Source organism: Zootoca vivipara, chromosome 2, assembly GCF_963506605.1.
Source record: "Zootoca vivipara chromosome 2, rZooViv1.1, whole genome shotgun sequence".
Lineage (NCBI taxonomy): Eukaryota > Metazoa > Chordata > Lepidosauria > Squamata > Lacertidae > Zootoca > Zootoca vivipara.
Window position 1 is genome coordinate 9,219,842 of NC_083277.1, and position 18,034 is coordinate 9,237,875.

The following is an 18,034-nucleotide window of genomic DNA, read 5'->3' on the forward strand; positions in this document are numbered from 1 at the left end:
TCAAAACAGCATACAAAAAAAGGTGTTGATTCGGAGAAATCCACACAAAAATTTAGATGTATATCTAAATTGAATGTATTAGTGAAAATAGCATACAAAAATGCATTATATTGGGGAAAATTGCTTGAAATGATGTTCGTGTTGGTCAAAACAGCATACAAAAAAAGGTGTTGATTCGGAGAAATCCACACAAAAGTTTATACCAAGGAAGGACAAACTTAGTTGGTCTCTAAGGTGTTACTGGACATTACTTTTATTATATATATATATTACACTAAAATGTTGCAGAATTCCCATGAGGATTTCTGAAAAGAAGGTTTGAAGATTGCTGCAAAAATGTAGAGAACCAAATTTAAGAGTGGGAAAACCGAGAACGCAAGGGAACTGAGATTGGGAGACCTCCATCCCTACTCCTGCTGCAGGTGAGGTGCAGACAGGACAGCTGAGAGTTACAGGTAACAGTGGAAAGAAACACCCCTTATACCTGACCAATGCCCTTCCTTTGTGCCTCATCCTTATCTAACACCTCACAGCCTGCCCAAACCTCTTCTTCCCCTCCCACCACAACACCCCCTCAACCAGGGTGGATAAAAATCAATGATTTTTTAAAAAATAAAATAAATCAGATTTTTTAAAAATTAAATCAGTTTTTTAAATTATATATTTAAAATAAAATGCTTTTTATTTCTTTAGAAAGAAAAAATCTTTCTAAAGATAGTTTTCTATTTAAGTTACATTATAGTCCAAAGGCTATTCATCAGGAAATAAGGATTTGTTTTAAGTTTTTCATGTGTGCTGAAACTCAGTCTAAGTTTTTGGTTTTTTTAAAAATTGTTTAACCACATCAGTTAAGAAACATGGATACATATGCTACCATGTTATTGTATTAGTTAAATAAATTGTTTAAATTGTTATTAAGGAAATGTTTATTTATCTCCTTCCAATAAAGTGCAACAGAAAAGTTGTCCAAATATAAACAGTTAACTTATTAAACCTCACAATAATTTCATAAATATCTGTCTATGTATTTCCAATAGTATAAACAAATCAGTAATTTTTGATATAACTGCAAAAACTACCCTGAAAATTTATTTTTTCCAAAAATGAAACCTTCATCTGGTTGTAAATATTAAGATTGTACCTGCAACAATTAGTCTTTCTGTAAAAAAAAAAAAGATTTAAATCAAGTCTTACTGACTAGTGATTTAAATCGTTATTTAAATCAATTTGATTTAAATCAAATCCACCCTGCTTTCAACCCCTTTTAAAGCACCCCTCTGCTTTAAACATTGATCCAGTGGTGTTTTTAATGGAGAGAAGAAGGCACTTCAGTTTGCCATACCATGCGCTGAAGCACCTCCCTCCCTCCTTTAAAAGGCTCACCTGGGCCACCAGCCCTTACTTGCCTACCTGCTGTTTTGTCACCACACAGGAGTTATCATGGCCACCTGTTGGGGGCATTGCAAATGGCAGCATGATGACAGCATTACAACTTTATAATATAGTAAGATCAAATTATGTTTTCAAGGTCTTTCTGCAATTAGGAGGGCTAGAAGCTTGGATTTATTTCTTAGGTTGATTCGCAGGGAAGCTTCCAGATCCCCATGTATTCACTGTACTCTAAATTAAGGCAGACACTTAAAGCTGTTAAACTGTTCTACTCTGCAAAGTTAACCAGATTGGGTGGTACTGACCTCTGACCACCAACCTTTACAGTGTTTAACAACCATATAAATACAAATGTTAAGTTACATATTTGCTCATAAAATGTAATCTTGCCAGAAAGCTATAGCAAAGATTAGATTAGAGTAATAAAATAAAGGAGATTTGAACAGGCAAGATTAACAGCATCTCAGTGACACATTTGTGGTTGTTGTGGTTGTTTTAAATAAACTCCTGTACGTACTTTTCCCAGCTCCCAGCTCCATGGGAGAGATTCTTGGTAAGGCCATAAAATGATGAGGAAAGCTGTTCCAGTTGGATTCCTTCCTGCCACATCGCTTGTGCATCTCCCGATGGGGAGAGGTGAGCCCTGTGAGCCTTGTCTGTAGGGAGTCAGGCTTCATATGTTTCACAGTGGATGGACCAGGAGAAGAAAAAACACAGAGAGGAAACACTGGAAACTGTAATGTCTACACTGACTGGCAGTGGCTCTCTGCGGTTTCATGCAGGAAATCTCCCCCAACCCTACCTGGAGATTCCATAGGGATAACCCAATAACACACACATGCCCCCCCCCACCAAAAAACCCACACATTTTAAAAGGGTATAGGATGTTGATCAGGTTAACCAAAAGCCTGGTAAAAAAGGAACATTTTTGCCTGCCGCCTAAAGGTGTATAATGAAGGTGCCAGGTGAACTTCCCTGGGGAGAGCATTCCACAGACAGGGAACCACTGCAGAGAAGGCCCCGTTCTCATGTTGCCACCCTCCGGACCTCTCGAGAAGGAGGCACACAAAGGAGGGCCTCGGAAGATGATCTCAGGGTCCAGGTAGGTTCATATGGAAAGAGGCGGTCCTTGAGGTATTGCGGTCCTGAGCTGTTTAAGGCTTTATAGGTCAAAACCAGCACTTTGAATTGGGCCCAGAAACTAATCGGTAGCCAGTGCAGTTGGACCAGGATCGGTGTAATATGCTCAAAACATCTCGCTCCGATGAGCAACCTGAATCATAGAATCATAGAGTTGGAAGAGACCACAAGGGCCATCCAGTCCAACCCCCTGCCAAGCAGGAAACACCATCAAAGCATTCTTGACATATGCCTGTCAAGCCTCTGCTTAAAGACCTCCAAAGAAGGAGACTCCACCACACTCCTTGGTAGCAAATTCCACTGCCGAACAGCTCTTACTGTTAGGAAGTTCTTCCTAATGTTTAGGTGGAATCTTCTTTCTTGTAGTTTGAATCCATTGCTCTGTGTCCGCTTCTCTGGAGCAGCAGAAAACAACCTGGCTGCTGAATTTACTGTGTTTGATGGAAGCTGTCCAGAGGGCAACCCAGTCAGTTGGGTAGCGTGTAAACAAACAAACAATAAAGCAGCTCAGTATTGTCCAAACTGACTTACAACAGCTCAATAGGATTTCTGACAGGGAGTCTTTACCCTGCCTTGAGTCCTACCTAGAGTTGGGGCAACCAACTCTGATGCTCTACGACTCAGCTACAGCCCCTTCCCTGTCCGTTCGGATGTAACCCAGACCTCTGTCGTCATGACATTTGAAACTGAGCCGGCTAACCTTGGCTTGGCCTACCACTGCTCTTTCGGTCCTCTTGCCGTTATGTCCAGGATTCAGGACTGCGGTTAGGCCCGCCTCATAGACTGGCCTTCCAAAGCACATTGGTGCTTCTTCAGCTTGGCCTCGTTTCCAGACTGGAAGCCATTTTGTTGACACTGGCCAGAGTCCCAACTACTCAGATGGGCTTTGTTCTGCAAAAATAGAAAGAGCAAACCAAGCGTCTGAAGGAAACAGATGGTATTAAATGAAAATACAAGGTGCTGCTGTGTACTGAGATGGTCTTCTCCAAAGATGCTCCAAAGATGGGGAACCTGTGGCCCTTCAACACCATCATTTTATCTGCAAGCTGTATTTCCATGGTTAAAGCCATGCTCAAGGCGGCTTACAATGTGAAGAGTCACACAATTACCTACGTAACAAAAGTAGTCATAAACAATAAATAACACACATCGAAAAGTACAGAACAGAACTGAACAATTTCCCCATTCAGATATTGCGGGCCTGCAGTTCCCACAGCTCCCCATCTGTGGCATGCTCTCCCCGGAGAGGCTCGCCTGGCGCGATCATTACTTGTCTTTAGCCGCCAGATCAAGGGCGTACCCACCATGGGGCAAGTTAGGGCAGCTGCCCTACTCTAGAAGCAGGGCTGGTGGGCAGAGGCGGAGCACAGCCCGGCGGAGCGCGAGTTCGCCGTTCCCGCCCGCCGCGCTGCGCCCTCCCTCCAGCTCCCCGTCGCGCCCTCTGGCAAGGCCAAGTGCGGCGGGGAACCAGAGAGCGCAGCGCGGCGGGCGGGAATGCTGAACTCGCGCTCCGCTGGGCTGGGCTCCGCCTCCGCCCACCAGCCCTGCTTCTAGGGAGGGGCACAGCCCGGCGGAGCGCGAGTTCGCCGTTCCCGCCCACTTTGTGGCCCCTCCCCTTCCGTGCCTTGGCCCCTCCCCTTGCCCCCCCCTAGTTTTGATCCTGGGTACGCCCATGCGCCAGATGAAAACATTCCTGTTCACCCAGGCCTTTGGCCGTTAAATAATCTATGGCCTGTTAAATAGGGGTGTGTGTGTGTGTGTCATGATGATTATTTTACTTTATACCATGCTTTATTATTATTTATTATGCTGAATAAATTATGTTCTCAATGTTGCACACCACCCTGGGATCTTTGGATAAAGGACAGTATATTAATTAATTAATTAATTAATTAATTAATTAAATTTCTCCCCCTCCCCAACTCCCAATTAGTATTCAGAAGCATATACGTACTGCCTTCAACGTGAAGTTCATAAGGTGCCTTTGAGCCAGTCACAATCTCTCTCATCTTCACCTACCTCACAGGTTTGTTGTGAGGATATAATTAATATTGTGTTTATGTAAGGATGTTTAGAACTGTAAGAAAGAAATAGCAACAAAGCTAGAATATGATAGTGGGGTACTGAAAAAATTGAGGAACCATAACATGGAATGTTCCATATTCTCCCCTTCCCCTGTGGAAGGAAAAATGGAAGACTATGACTTGGCTCCAGGAACTCAGAGGGTTAGCTGTCTGGATGCTGGGTGTAGAAGCAACCCGACCACACAAAGGTAGGATTTTCATCACCTTGCGTACAAAGGTCCGTATAGTTTTCCCAGTAGTGATGTATGGAAGTGAGAGCTGGACCATAAAGAAGGCTGATCGCCGAAGAATTGATGCTTTTGAATTATGGTGCTGGAGGAGACTCTTGAGAGTCCCATGGACTGCTAGAAAATCAAACCTATCCATTCTGAAGGAAATCAGCCCTGAGTGCTCACTGGAAGGACAGATCCTGAAGCTGAGGCTCCAATACTTTGGCCACATCATGAGAAGAGAAGACTCCCTAAAAAAGACCCTGATGTTGGGAAAGATTGAGGGCACTAGGAGAAGGGGACGACAGAGGACGAGATGGTTGGACAGTGTTCTTGAAGCTACGAACATGAGTTTGACCAAACTGCAGGAGGCAGTGCAAGACAGGAGTGCCTGGCATGCTATGGTCCATGGGGTCACGAAGAGTCGGACACGACTAAACAACAACAACAATTCCTGCCTCTCTGTCTCCCAACAGTGTTGAAACACAGAAGCACCAGGGAGGCCACCTCAGATGTTTCCCTTTCCTGCTGCAACCACTACACCACACTGCCTCTGGTCTGCAATGCTCTGGGGAAGGAGCTGCTGTGCTAAGATCAGCCACTCTGCCCTCTTCCTCTGACCTTGATAGAAGTTGGGAAGGATGCAATAGATGTGCCATGCAATCTGCATGCAACACGCAGCAAAAGCCCCCCTTTTAAACTCATCCTTGCAGCAGAAATCCCAAGTCACTCTCCAAAATGCACCAGCCTAGGAAAGTCAAAAGGCAAGAGATGCACCCTAAGGTGCGGGAGGAGCAGGAAAAGGACCCACCCCCCTCCCCACCTTTGTCAAATTCCCACAGGGCTCTCTGGAAACCAGCTCTCTCTCGCTTTAACCCTACCTGCACCTCCCAAGCTGCACAGACACGTTTCCCTTGGAATAGGAAGCTGCTGTTACCTTGAGCCGCACAATTGCTGGCCCACCTGCTTGTCTTCAGCTTTGTCTACATGCACTGACTGGCAGCTCCTCTCCAGGGTGAGAGTTGGGGGGCATTCCCAGCCCCAAGATGGCGATGTGCTGATGATTGACCCATGGATGCTTTAGTTGAGATTCCTGCATTGCGGGGGGTTGGACTAGATGACCCTCGGATCCCCTTCCAACCGTACAATGAACAATGATTCTATGAACTCCTCGCTGACTCTGAAACAGTGAATCTGCAGTTCTGCTCAGATCAGATGCCCCAACAATGGAGGTTGGCCCACTAGGGCAACCCATCATCAACCTCAGGCTGCCCTCCGCCAGCCCCATGCCAGCGATCTCCTCCTCTTCCCCAGCGTTGCCTTTGCAAAAACTGGGCAGGGAAGAATTGGTTGGCTCCGCTGGTCATCGGCTCTCCGGCGCCACCTGCTGCCTGTCGGGCTCCCAGCAGTGCTCATAACCATTTCTCTCTTTTTTGCTTCCAATGGTGGCCTTTTAAAAGGGTTAAAACCACAGAGCACTGATTCCCAGAGAAGCCAAGAAATTTGAAAAGGAGGAGGGGGCGGACTGTAAATACTGCAAAGTCCCTTCCCCCTCCAGCTCCTAGCTAAGCTTGTGCTGTGGAGCTATTGTTGTGTTTTCCTTGCTGCAGTCCTGAGGTGGGGGTGAGTTTGAAAGGCTGGAATAGGACCTTTCAGTTGGAACAAATAAATTCCAAAGGGGATAATTTGCACTGGCCCATTCGTAGGATTGTGTCACCTTTTAAAATAATAATTAAAATGATTATTATAATAATTATAATAATTAAATTGCTCTGCTGTTTGCAATCCAAGCGTTACAAAATGAATTAGGTTCTCTCAAAGCTCTCACTGCAACCTCATGGGAATTTACCTAGTTGCTTTCAAGTTTGCAAATATTTTCCTGTGCTTTTAAGCCATGCCGTAACAGCTGATGGGGAAGGTGGGATTAAAATCCCCTCCGTTTGATCGCTATTGTTTCCACACACCCCTTTTGTTTTATAGCCAGGATTCTCTGTTCTTTAGGACTCATTCTACATTACAATATATATCATTTTATGCCATTCCCATTGAGCTGGCTGTGTTTTCATGCTTTGTTGCCGGCCACCTGATATGTTGATTTAGAAATAATTTTATTAATAGCAGCAAATGACACATGCCATTTGGGAATGAGAATCTTAGACTGCAAGAATCCTATACACACCTGTGAGCAAGCTCTGTTGGAAATGGCACGGCTTGCTCCTGAGAAAGCCTGGATAGGATTGTGATGTTCGTGTTCTCTGTTGGGACCAACGGGTGTTAAATCTGTGCCAAAGGAGGGCAGGTGACGTGGGAGAGGCCCCCTGCCCCTTTAGAAGGGAAAAAAGGCAAACATTTTTGGGGTGCTAAATTGGATCTGGAACACACACATGTTTCTTGATGCCTTTTGAAGAGAGCCTCTGCCTGTCACTGTAGACCACCCTGGTCTGACTCCCCACAAGGAGTCCTGTTTAAACAGCTGCCCATGAGGACTAGAAACTTACTTTATCTTGAAGGGAGGGAACCCTAGCTCAGTGGCAGAGCATTGGCTATGCATGCAGAAGATGTCAGGTATAGCATTTCTAAGGTACAGAAACATTTATACAGTAGTTTATTGATTCAAATAGAAGCCATTTGTATAAAGTATAGAAACCATTTCTCTATCGATTCAAGCAAAAGTTCCTGGTATGTTCTCTGCATGTGGCACAAGCTGGAAGTTTCTAGCTGGCTTGCAAATTTCCATTCTGCTAAGAAGCACACAGATGCTATTTTGGCTGTGAACCTTATCACGTTTCTCAAGGCCAAGATGTTTTCAACTGTCTATTATTAATATACAGGCTGGGAATGACTGGTTTCTCACTTCCCTTCGTTCCACCTATATCTCTTCTCTTCAGTTTGTTTCACTCATTGAGTGCATTGTACAGAAGTACGTTAAGTTTAAGGTTTCCGTTTTTACTGTTAAGTCTTACTGCAACTGGATTTTAAAGAGTTTTTTTTTCCTATCCAGGGATCTGGATCTTGTTATGTGAATTTGCCTTAGTAAATTTTTCTAGTGAAGTTGGCTGCATCTGAGTCGTACGTGTCGTTTTGGAATCTGCTCTGCTTTTTTACTCTCTTACAATTCATGCCCTGGGATCAGGAAAGGCCATGAGCCACGGCAGAAAATTCCTGGCTCTACCTCTGGTGACATTTCTAGGTTCCCATTTTGAAACCCTGGAGAGCAGCTGCAAATCAGGGTAGTCAGCACTGAGCTAGTTAGACCAGTAGTGTTGACTCTGTTCGTCACGATGTTTCTGGGATATAGCTACCATAGTTCTTTTAGATCTTTTTTTTTTGTGTGTGTGTGTCTCCCATATCCTTGTACAGTTTGATATACTCTAGTGCAGGGGTGGCCAACTCCCAAGAGACTGCGATCTACTCACAGAGTTAAAAACTGGCAGTGATCTACCCCCTTTGGGGGGGTTCAGGTCAAAGTTGTTGAGCTTTTTTCGGAAGGAGAAAGGCCCATTTGGGGGGGTTCAGGTTGGTCAAAGTTGTTGAGTTTTTTTCAGGGTGGAGGTAAAATGTTGAGCTTTTTTTAGGGGAGCCACAGTTGTTCAACTTCTTTGGGGGGAGCCAATAATCTACCAGTGATCTACCGGTAGATCACGATCTACCTGTTGGACATGCCTGCTCTAGTGCTTTGCTTGTGACATTGTTGTTGTTATTTCCAGGAGGGCCTAGAATAGCTCAGTTCCTTAGAGTGTGATGCTGATAATGCCAAGGTTGCAGGTTCAATCCCCGTATGGGACTGCTGCATATTCCTGCCTTGCAGGGGGTTGGACTAGATGATCCAAGAGGTCCCTTCTATCTCTATGATTCTGTGGGGATTCTGTGATTTATTAGTTGCTTCTTACCAAGATCTCCAAGTGGCATGTTGAAAAACAGAAACACATTATACCATGATAAATTCACGAGAAATCATAGAATATTATTTATTTATTTATGCCCTGCCCCTCCGACTGGGTTTCCCCAACCATAAAACATCAAACATTAAAAACTTCCCTAAACAGGGCTGCCTTCAGGTGTCTTCTAAAAGTCAGTTGTTTATTTCCTTGACATCTGATCGGAGGGCGTGCCACAGGGCGGGCGCCACTACCGAGAAGGCCCTCTGCCTGGTTGTAGAGCTGGAGGGCAGATCACCTAAGCCCAACCCTCTTGCAATGCAGGAATATGCTGCTGCCCATATGGGGATCAAACCTGCAACATTGGCGTTATCAGCACCAGGCTCTAACCAAACTGAGCTGTCCGGGCCTTAAAACAACATTAAAAGGCATCACTGTTTTCATTTCCCTCCCTCTGCTTGGATTTCGGAGCCTGCTCTCGATTTCATTTGGCTGTAGTACTTCCTCGTTTTGACCTCTTAACTCTTGCTGTCAATTTTTGCCATTTCCACACAATCCATTAGTTTTAAGATCCACTCTTCCTTGGTCCGAACTCCCCCTTCCTTCCATTTCTGCGCATATAGGATTCTGGCTGCTGTTGCTCCATACACAAACAGTTTAATCATCCACTTTGGGACATCCGTCCCTAGAGAAAGGATAGGATTCTCATCTAGGCGTCTGCAACACCCATGAAAACAAACCCCCTTGTTCTGTTCTGCTACTGTTCCCCAACCTCTTTTCCTTTTGTCTCTTATAACAGAGGGCATGCCCACAGATGTAGGTTTTGGATGAAATTCATTCTGCTATACAAGTCTTAAAGGTGCAGGGGCTCCGGTCACTAGTCTGAACAATACTGTACTACCTCCAATTGCAGTGGTGCTTCAGACAATTAAATGCACCTCCATCTAAATATTTTTTTTTAAGCTGCACATGGCTAGCACTCTTCCTGTTAACATGATAGCTTTCTTTGTTCAGGTACTGTAATTTGTTTTAAATAAAATAATATAAAATATAAAATAAAATAAAAGACAGCCTGGATTTTTTTGATATTATGATATGTAACAAATGTATTTAAGTCCTGCCCAGGGTGCTAATGGTACGGTTCAGAAACAGAGCATTAGAATATCTATAGCTTTCCTCGAAAAGTAATCAAACTCCTGATTTCTTCCTCGTTCTGTGCCTGAATTATGAAATATTTGGGAATTTAGCAAACATAAAATAAATTCATTTTTTTATTTAAAAAAGTAATGAGGGGGAGAATGTAAATGTTTGCTGTGTTGACGTTCCATATGGTATTCTGCATGAGCCCGGAACTTGCTGTCGGTGGCAGAACTTAGGATTTTCAGCTTTCATTTCTTGCGGTGGAGTGGGGAACCAAATTCCGGTCCCTTATGACCCTGAAGAAATAGGCTTGAAAGTGAGGCATGGTCTGGCAGGAACTGGGATGTCTAGAATCAAAATAAAATTACCCCCAAAGGTTCTGAGTTTTATGTGCTCTCCGTCATTCCTGTGTATATTTGTATTCCTTAAGAGGACGCCTGTTGAACCAACCTCTATTGTTACCAGCTGAGAAATAAATACCTAAACCCCTCAATTATATATTTCAGAGACCCTTGTGGATTCTGCTGCTGGGGCTAGCCTGGGACAAGAACCCAAGTCAATTCAGAAAGAAGATACACCCCCAAGAGCTTCTTGTTTGTTTGTGTGTGAGAGAGAGAGGCGAATTGGAGTAAAACCTTGGCCTAAGGAGAAGGCTGCTCCCTAGAAAAATGGCCGCCGAGCAAGGGATTCTGGGAGATCTGGTTCCCGGGTTCCAAGCTGGGCTACGGCCAGGGGAGGAGATGTTGCAGTGTGGACTCCTGAGCCCCAAACCGGAGGAAGAATTGGAGGGAAGGAGTGAAACGTCTCCCAGCATCCCAACCGGTGGCGCCGGCGAACTTTCCAAAATAATGACGTCCCCGCACATCAAAGAGGAAGCCGACGAAGGTTTGGCACAGCAGTGGGAGCCTCGGTGGCAGGATTTCCCAAGGGAGCCGCGTCCCTTTCACACAATCTGGGGGGGCGCGCCCTCCCCCTGGGGCCATGCTGAGGCTTCGCCCTCTCCTTTCCATGCTGGTGGCCGACCCGGAGGAGAGCGGGTGGCCCAGCCGTGGCCTGGCCCCGGCAGAGACGTTCAAGGGGCGGGTGGTGGGCCGCTAGCCGAAGGTGAGGCAGCCTGCGGGAAAGTCGAGGAGAAGGCGTCCCCGGATGAAGAGGCCGTCGACACGGAGAAGTGCCGCCGGCGGTTCCGGCACTTTGGCTACCGGGAGGCCGAGGGCCCCCGTGAGGTCTGCAGCCGCCTCTGGTTCCTGTGCTACCAGTGGCTGAAGCCAGAGAGGCGCACCAAGGAGCAGATCCTGGAGCTGCTGATCCTGGAGCAGTTCCTGGCCGTCCTGCCCCCGGAAGTGCAGAGCTGGGTGAAGGATCGCGACCCGGGGAGCTGCGCCCAGGCGGTGGCCCTGGCAGAGGACTTCATGCTGAGGCAGGAAGAGGAGCCCCTGGGGGCAGGCGGTGAAGTCTCCCAGCCTCTCGGAGCAGGAGAGAAGGGTTTCGCGGCGCTGTTGCCTTTGCAACATATGGAGAAAGTGGTATGGGTCAGCCTTTCCTCTGCCTCTGCATCCCTGCGACTTCCCCTCTTCTCATTTTCCCCTGCCCGGACTTCCCTTCTGCTCCAAATCTAAATTGTCTGTTACCTAGACTAGGATTTTTCAAATGTTCTACTCCCAGGCCCCAGTTGATGGGCCTGGAGATTTCTGAGATAGAGCTCAGAAATAAATGATGGCGGATGGAGGCAGAGTTGGGTATAATCAGCGGGGAAGGAATCGGATCATTTTCTCTTACTAATCCCTGCTTGCCAATTCTAGTGGCACCCGCCCTGTGGAACGCCCTCCCACCAGATGTCAAAAAGAAATACAACTACCAGACTTTTAGAGGACATCTGAAGGCAGCCCTGTTTAGGGAAGCTTTTAATCTTTAAGAAATTAGTGTATTTTAATATTTCTGTTGGAAGCCGCCCAGAGTGGCTGGGGAAACCCAGCCAGATGGGTGGGGTATAAATAATAAATTATTATGATGATATTATTAATTCCTCTTTGCAATTTGGAAGGAAGAGCTATCTTCCTTTGCCGTGTACACACATTCACAGCACATCCCCCTGCCCCCTTTATGAAGAATCATGGGAACTGTAGTTTGTGGTGGGAATTACCACATTTTTCCTTGTATAAGACTAGGTTTTTCCCCTTTAAAATGTCAAAAAAATGGGGGGGAGTCTTATACACAGATATATCTCTCCCTCCCTCCCCCAACACCAATTTTCTTAAATTTGAGTCTCCAAAAATATACATGGGGGCGTCTTATAGACTGAAAAAAATTACGATATTTACCACTCGCAGAGCTTCAAGCGACAGTTCCCAGGCTCCTTTGAGGAGGAAGTGTGCTTCAAGTGTGCTCTAAACCTACACAGCCCTTGTGGCAAGGAGTTCCGTAGCTCAGCTCAGGTATTAGCTCTGGGAAGTGTTGTGGCTCCAGGTTGGTGGCTAGTATTACCTCTTGTGGGCGCACGTGGCACAGTTTTAACCAATCCAGCCATGTGAGTGTTGAGAGCGTGCGGATTCCTGAGGCCAAGCTATCCTAGTCCACAAACAAATGAAACTAGCAAACCGGGGGGGGGGTGTATTTGCCAACTAAAAAGGAGTGGCAGGTTAAACTATTTGAGTACATAGAATTCGTGATTATGACAGAAAAGGTCAGGGACCAATCGACCCAAAAGTTTAAAAAAGAATGGAACATCCCAAAACGATAACTAAAAGAACATCGTCCCCACATCAAATCTTTAATATGCTTTGATTAACTCCTGTAATAACTCAAGTTAAAAAGAATATAAACAACATGTAATATTGTTTAAGTTTATTGAAAAACAGGTGCAGTTAACAAGGAACTAAAAGAACCACGCAGAGGAGGTCGGAAGTCATCAGGCGGAGAAGAAATTTACTCTTATTGTTTTCTTTTCAAGATATTTTGTCTTGTTTGGAATTGGTGGTGGGCTGTTTGTAATACTTTTGTGTTTTTGGTGTTGCAAGCAGTTTGGATGTATTGTTTATAAAGAATGAAGTGCAAGAGAGAGAGGATTCCTGAGGCCAAGCTATCCTGGTCCACAAACAGCTGAAACTACCGTAGCATACCAAGGGGGGATTGTATTTGCCAACCCCCAGTTACCAATCTCGATGGCCTATTTCAGAACAACTGAAGGTAGATCCCAAGTGTAATGCGTTGCTGTTATCCATTTGTGATTACGGCAATACCTCATCTTTCTCAGGGGTTCAGTTCCAAGAGCTATCTATGTGTGTACATGAAAATATACAAAATATTTCCATACGCAGCTGGTGTAGTGAGGGAAACAGAGAGCACCCTCAACGCTCCCAGAGCCTCTGCGCTCCTAACAGGTCAAGCCGGGAGGGAGTTGCCCAGCAAGCAAGACTGAGAGCTGAAAAGCTCTTTTTTGCACCAGGTCCATTTGTGGTTACTGTTGCGAAAAGAGCTTGTAAACCAACGGCTCCAAACTAAGGCCTGGGGGCCGGATACGGCCCAATCGCCTTCTAAATCTGGCCCGTGGACGGTCTGGGAATCAGCATGTTTTTACATGAGTAGAATGTGTCCTTTTATTTAAAATGCATCTCTGGGTTATTTGTGGGGCATAGGAATTCGTTCATATTTTTTTTCCAAAATATAGTCCGGCCCCCCACAAGGTCTGAGGGACAGTGGACCGGCCCCCTGCTGAAAAAGTTTGCTGACCCCTGTTTTAAACTCTCAGCCTTCCTTACGAGGCAGGGCCCTCTCAGCATACCAGCTCTGGGACAACTCGACTTCCCGCAAGATCTTGCGGGAGCATCCCCAGCAATCCCAGAGCCAATGTGCCTAGCAGGCCTTACCTGAGAACCAAGCTTAAAATCTCTTTTCGCACCCAGTTCCCTCGAGTTGCACAGTTTCAGCCTTTGGCTGAAGGTTTAATAATAATAATAATAATAATTTATTATTTATACCCCGCCCATCTGGCCGGGTTCCCCCAGCCACTCTGGGCGGCTTCCAACAAAACAGAAATTCTAAAATACAGAAATCCATCAAACATTAAAATACAGAAATCCATCAAACATTAAACGCTTCCCTAAACAGGGCTGCCTTGAGATGCCTTCTAAAGGTCTGGTAATTGTTGTTCTCTTTGACCTCTAGTGGGAGGGCATTCCACAGGGTGGGTGCCACTACCGAGAAGGCCCTCTGCCTGGTTCCCTGTAACCGCACTTCTCGCAGGGAGGGAACCGCCAGAAGGCCCTCGGCGCTGGACCTCAGTGTCCGGGCAGAACGATGGGGGTGGAGACGCTCCTTCAGGTATACCGGACCGAGGCCGTTTAGGGCTTTAAAGGTCAGCACCAACACTTTGAATTGTGCTCGGAAACGTACTGGGAGCCAATGTAGGTCTTTCAGGACCGGTGTTATGTGGTCTCGGCGGCCGCTCCCAGTCACCAGTCTAGCTGCCGCATTCTGGATTAGTTGTAGTTTTCACACACATATACTGTTGGTTTCACACAAGTCATCTGAGCGTAAAATGAGGTACTGCCATATTCTGCCCCTGGCTATGCCCTTTGTGTTGTTCCAGGTGTCTGGGCTTCTGGCGGAGGTGGGCCTGTATTCTTCCAAAGCGAGAGGCACCTTCAAAACGGACAAGCAGGAGATCAGCAGAGATGCTTCTTTGCAGGGTAAGCGTTTGTGGCGCCTGAGTGGCTTTCGCTGCTGCCACCTTTCCCAGAATGCCTTGCTCTGAAGGAAGACCCACGTACCTTGACCCTTTCTCAGAGCCAGGCCAGGAGGCAGGGGATGAGAAGCGCTAGCTGCTGCTGTTCCTGCGGCTGCTATGATGGCAAAAAAGAATAAAATGTAAGTGATGTGAGGAAGGAGAGAGAGAGAGAGAGAGAGAGCAGCAGCTCCCACTGCCCACCTGAGCCAGCACAAACTCTTATTGCCACGACGGTGTTGGCGTGAAACGGGGTGTGGCCTGCCCCTGATGCTCTATCTGGCTAAAACACAACTTTTTCTTCTATTTTTTAAAGACATAATTTTTTATTGATTTCCAAATTTATTTCTATTTCAGTGTACAGTGTAAAATTTTGACTTCCCACCTTCACTCCCATGATGGTTATATCCCTGTCTTATACCTACTGCTTTGTATGACATACTTTAATCTAATACATTTATCTTCTCTTCCACTTATTGCTGTTTTCTTTTTTAAATATATTTTTATTAAGTTTTACATAACAAATTTAAATTCTAACAAATCATTCACCTCTTCATTTAGGATTCCCTGAATCTTTTGACTTCCCTCCGTCCTTCCATGGTTGCCATTATCAATCTCCCCCCCCCCAACTGCTTATATTATTTGTTTTAAAAAAACAGTAATCACTTTTTCCATGGTTTTTTGTACATTACAAGCATTGCTCAAATCCTGCCAAAGTATTTAGTTCTTTACAGTGTTCTTTTAAGTACATTATAATTTTTTCCCATCCCTTCTTAAAATTCTTCTCTTCCTGGTTTCTGATTTTCCCAGTCAATTTTGCCATTTCGGCATAGTCCATCATCTTCATCAGCCATTCATCGTATTCCACTTACAGTATTGTTGTTTTCAATCTGCTGCTCATGATTCGAACCCTGCCCACGTTTCCATTTGACTGTAACAGCTCTGTTTTCTTTTCTTTTTATTGATGCAGATGTTCCAGCAGATAATTTCCCAGAGAGGGAAGCCTCAGCAGTTTTGCCCCAGGAAATCCCGAGGAAAGAGGATCCATTGCGAGACTGCGGGAGGGACTTTGGTGCCAGTCCAGACGTGGCTGAGCGCGAAGACGCGCCCCCTGGCTTGAAGCCTCACAAATGCTCCGAGTGCGGGAAACGATTCCATCAGATTTCCCACCTTAACAGACACCTGAGAATCCACACCGGCGAGAAACCGTACAAGTGCCTGGACTGTGGGAAAAGCTTCACGCAGGGCTCCTGCCTGCTGGGGCACCAGAGGATCCACACGGGCGAGAAAGCGTACTCGTGCTCGTACTGCGACAAAAGCTTCATTTGGAGCTCGGGGCTCCACCAGCATGAGAAGATCCACCTGGGCGAGAAACCTTACAAGTGCCTGGAGTGCGGGAAGAGCTTCCACCGGAGCTCTGCTCTCACTGACCACGTGAGGTCCCACACCGGGGAGAAGCCGTACACCTGCTCCGACTGTGGGAAAGGCTTCAGCCAGCACTCCAACCTCATTGTGCACCGGCGAGTCCACACTGGGGAGAAGCCGTACACCTGCTCTGTTTGCGGGAAAAGCTTCACCCGCACAGCGTTGCTTATGGCGCACCTCAGAATCCACACAGGAGAAAAACCCTACAAATGCTTGATCTGCGAGAGGAGCTTCAGGGAGAGGCCAGCTCTTACAAAACATAAGAAGGTCCACATGAGAGAGAATTTGTAGCGCGTCTGGACTTTTGGGGAAACCTCTGCGTTGGCTCTCCTTTCTGGGCATAAAGTAGCTTTTTTTGCTACACACAGCCACACCATCAAGTTAAGTGATCTTACATTGCTTGAACAGCTGCGGCTTCCCTCAAAGATTCCTGGGAACTGTAGTTTGTTAAGGGTGCAGGGAATTGAAGCTCGGTGCCAGGAGTTGTTAGCTGTTTCCTGACCACTCTCAGCAGCATCCCATAACAAGCCACACTTCCCAGGATTCCTTGGAGGAAGCCATGACTTAAAAGCAGTGTAAGAGAGCTTTAAATGGTGTGAATGCGACCTTAGAAATGGCTGATAGGTCAAAGCTGCTGTGATGTCATGGAATGGTTTCTGATCAATTGGGGAAACTCACTAATTGTACTTTGATAAGAGCGAAGGGAAGGGAAGAGTAAGGCTGGCATAACTGGGTAGGGAAAACCAAGAAAACATTGGATGCTAGAAAAGTAGTTTTTGAGAGTTTGTTGTTGTTGTTTCGGGGGTGGGGGGGGGTGTTGAGGGATGGAGAGCCAAAATGTGAGTGAGGCCAAACGTGATGTCTGAACACTGAATTTCACACAGCAGCTTTCAGCTCGCCAGCTGCATCTTAAGCTGCGGGTGCCATGTACAAAATATTTTACAGAAAGTGGTACCCAGCAAACTTGCACCCTGAAGAGAACAGCCTCCTGATGTTGGAAATCCCAGCGCAGAAGAGGCTGGCCTGCTCCTGAGTCCTTCTTGCCTGTTTTTCCATTTACAGGGTTTTTCTCCCCTATTGATTTTTTCCAGTCTTCTATCCGAACTCAGGGACTCTAAAGAGCTGGTCAGAAACACCTGTCACACAAAATAAAGTTGGGAGTGGTTGTTGGCTTTTTTTTTTGACTGAGTAGAGGAAAGCACTTTATTGTGGAAATGTTTGTAATGGGTTCAGGCATATTGCTCATTGCCACCTTCTTTTAAGGATGCCGTGCTGAATATAGAACCATGAAGGTTTGGTGGGGTGGAGGAACATACCTCTAGGTCAGGGGTCCGCAGACTTTTTCAGCAGGGGGCCGGTCTACTGTCCCTCAGACCTTGTGGGGGGGCCGGACTGTATTTTTAAAAAAATATGAAATAATTCCTATGCCCCACAATTAACCCAGAGATGCATTTTCAATAAAAGGACACATTCTGCTCATGTAAAAACATGCTGATTCCCGGATCGTCTGTAGGCCGGATTTAGAAGGCGATTGGGCCGCATCCAGCCCCCGGGCCTTAGTTTGGGGACACCTGCTCTAGGTGAATAGGTTGCAGTCAAAAAAATTTATCAATACATCTACCACATGCTCCTGATCCAGGTTTGGTGCCCAGGATTGGCATTATTGGACACAAAGCCCACATCCTTGCAATAAGTCCCACTGCTATCCCTCAGCTCCCTCCCTGCTGAGAACCTCTTCGTGACCTGGTCATCTTCAGATGTCATCTTCAAACATGCCGGGCAGCCTGGAAACGATGCCTTATGAGGAACGGCTTAGGCAGCTGGGTATGTTTAGCCTGGAGAAGAGAAGGTTAAGGGGTGATATGATAGCCATGTTCAAATATATAAAAGGATGTCATATAGAGGAGGGAGAAAGGTTGTTTTCTGCTGCTCCAGAGAAGCGGACACGGAGCAATGGATTCAAACTACAAGAAAGAAGATTCCACCTAAACATTAGGAAGAACTTCCTGACAGTAAGAGCTGTTCGGCAGTGGAATTTGCTGCCAA

At 46.1% G+C, this 18,034-nt stretch overlaps 1 protein-coding gene across 2 annotated transcripts; it reads left to right on the forward strand.

Moving 5' to 3' along the window:
• Positions 1-6,367: 6,367 nt before the first annotated feature.
• Positions 6,368-17,334, forward strand: LOC118081244 (zinc finger and SCAN domain-containing protein 23-like). 2 transcript variants are annotated; one of them, XM_035107625.2, is made up of 4 exons: positions 6,368-6,445; positions 10,347-11,366; positions 14,429-14,528; positions 15,534-17,334. In XM_035107625.2, the coding sequence occupies exons 2-4, from the start codon at positions 10,509-10,511 to the stop codon at positions 16,277-16,279; spliced, it is 1,704 nt and encodes a 567-aa protein (XP_034963516.1). In that variant the 5' UTR covers positions 6,368-6,445; positions 10,347-10,508; the 3' UTR covers positions 16,280-17,334. The 2 variants fall into 2 exon arrangements, with proteins under 2 accessions (XP_034963516.1, XP_034963517.1); XM_035107626.2 differs by having other exon boundaries at positions 6,376-6,439.
• Positions 17,335-18,034: the final 700 nt, after the last annotated feature.

Bases quoted from the DNA above. Each gene is read 5' to 3' on its own strand.
- LOC118081244 (XM_035107625.2), top strand. From the start codon at position 10,509: ATGGCCGCCGAGCAAGGGATTCTGGGAGATCTGGTTCCCGGGTTCCAA. The intron at 11,367-14,428 runs GTATGGGTCAGC...GTGTTGTTCCAG, and splicing joins TGCAACATATGGAGAAAGTG to GTGTCTGGGCTTCTGGCGGA. The intron at 14,529-15,533 runs GTAAGCGTTTGT...TTATTGATGCAG, and splicing joins CAGAGATGCTTCTTTGCAGG to ATGTTCCAGCAGATAATTTC.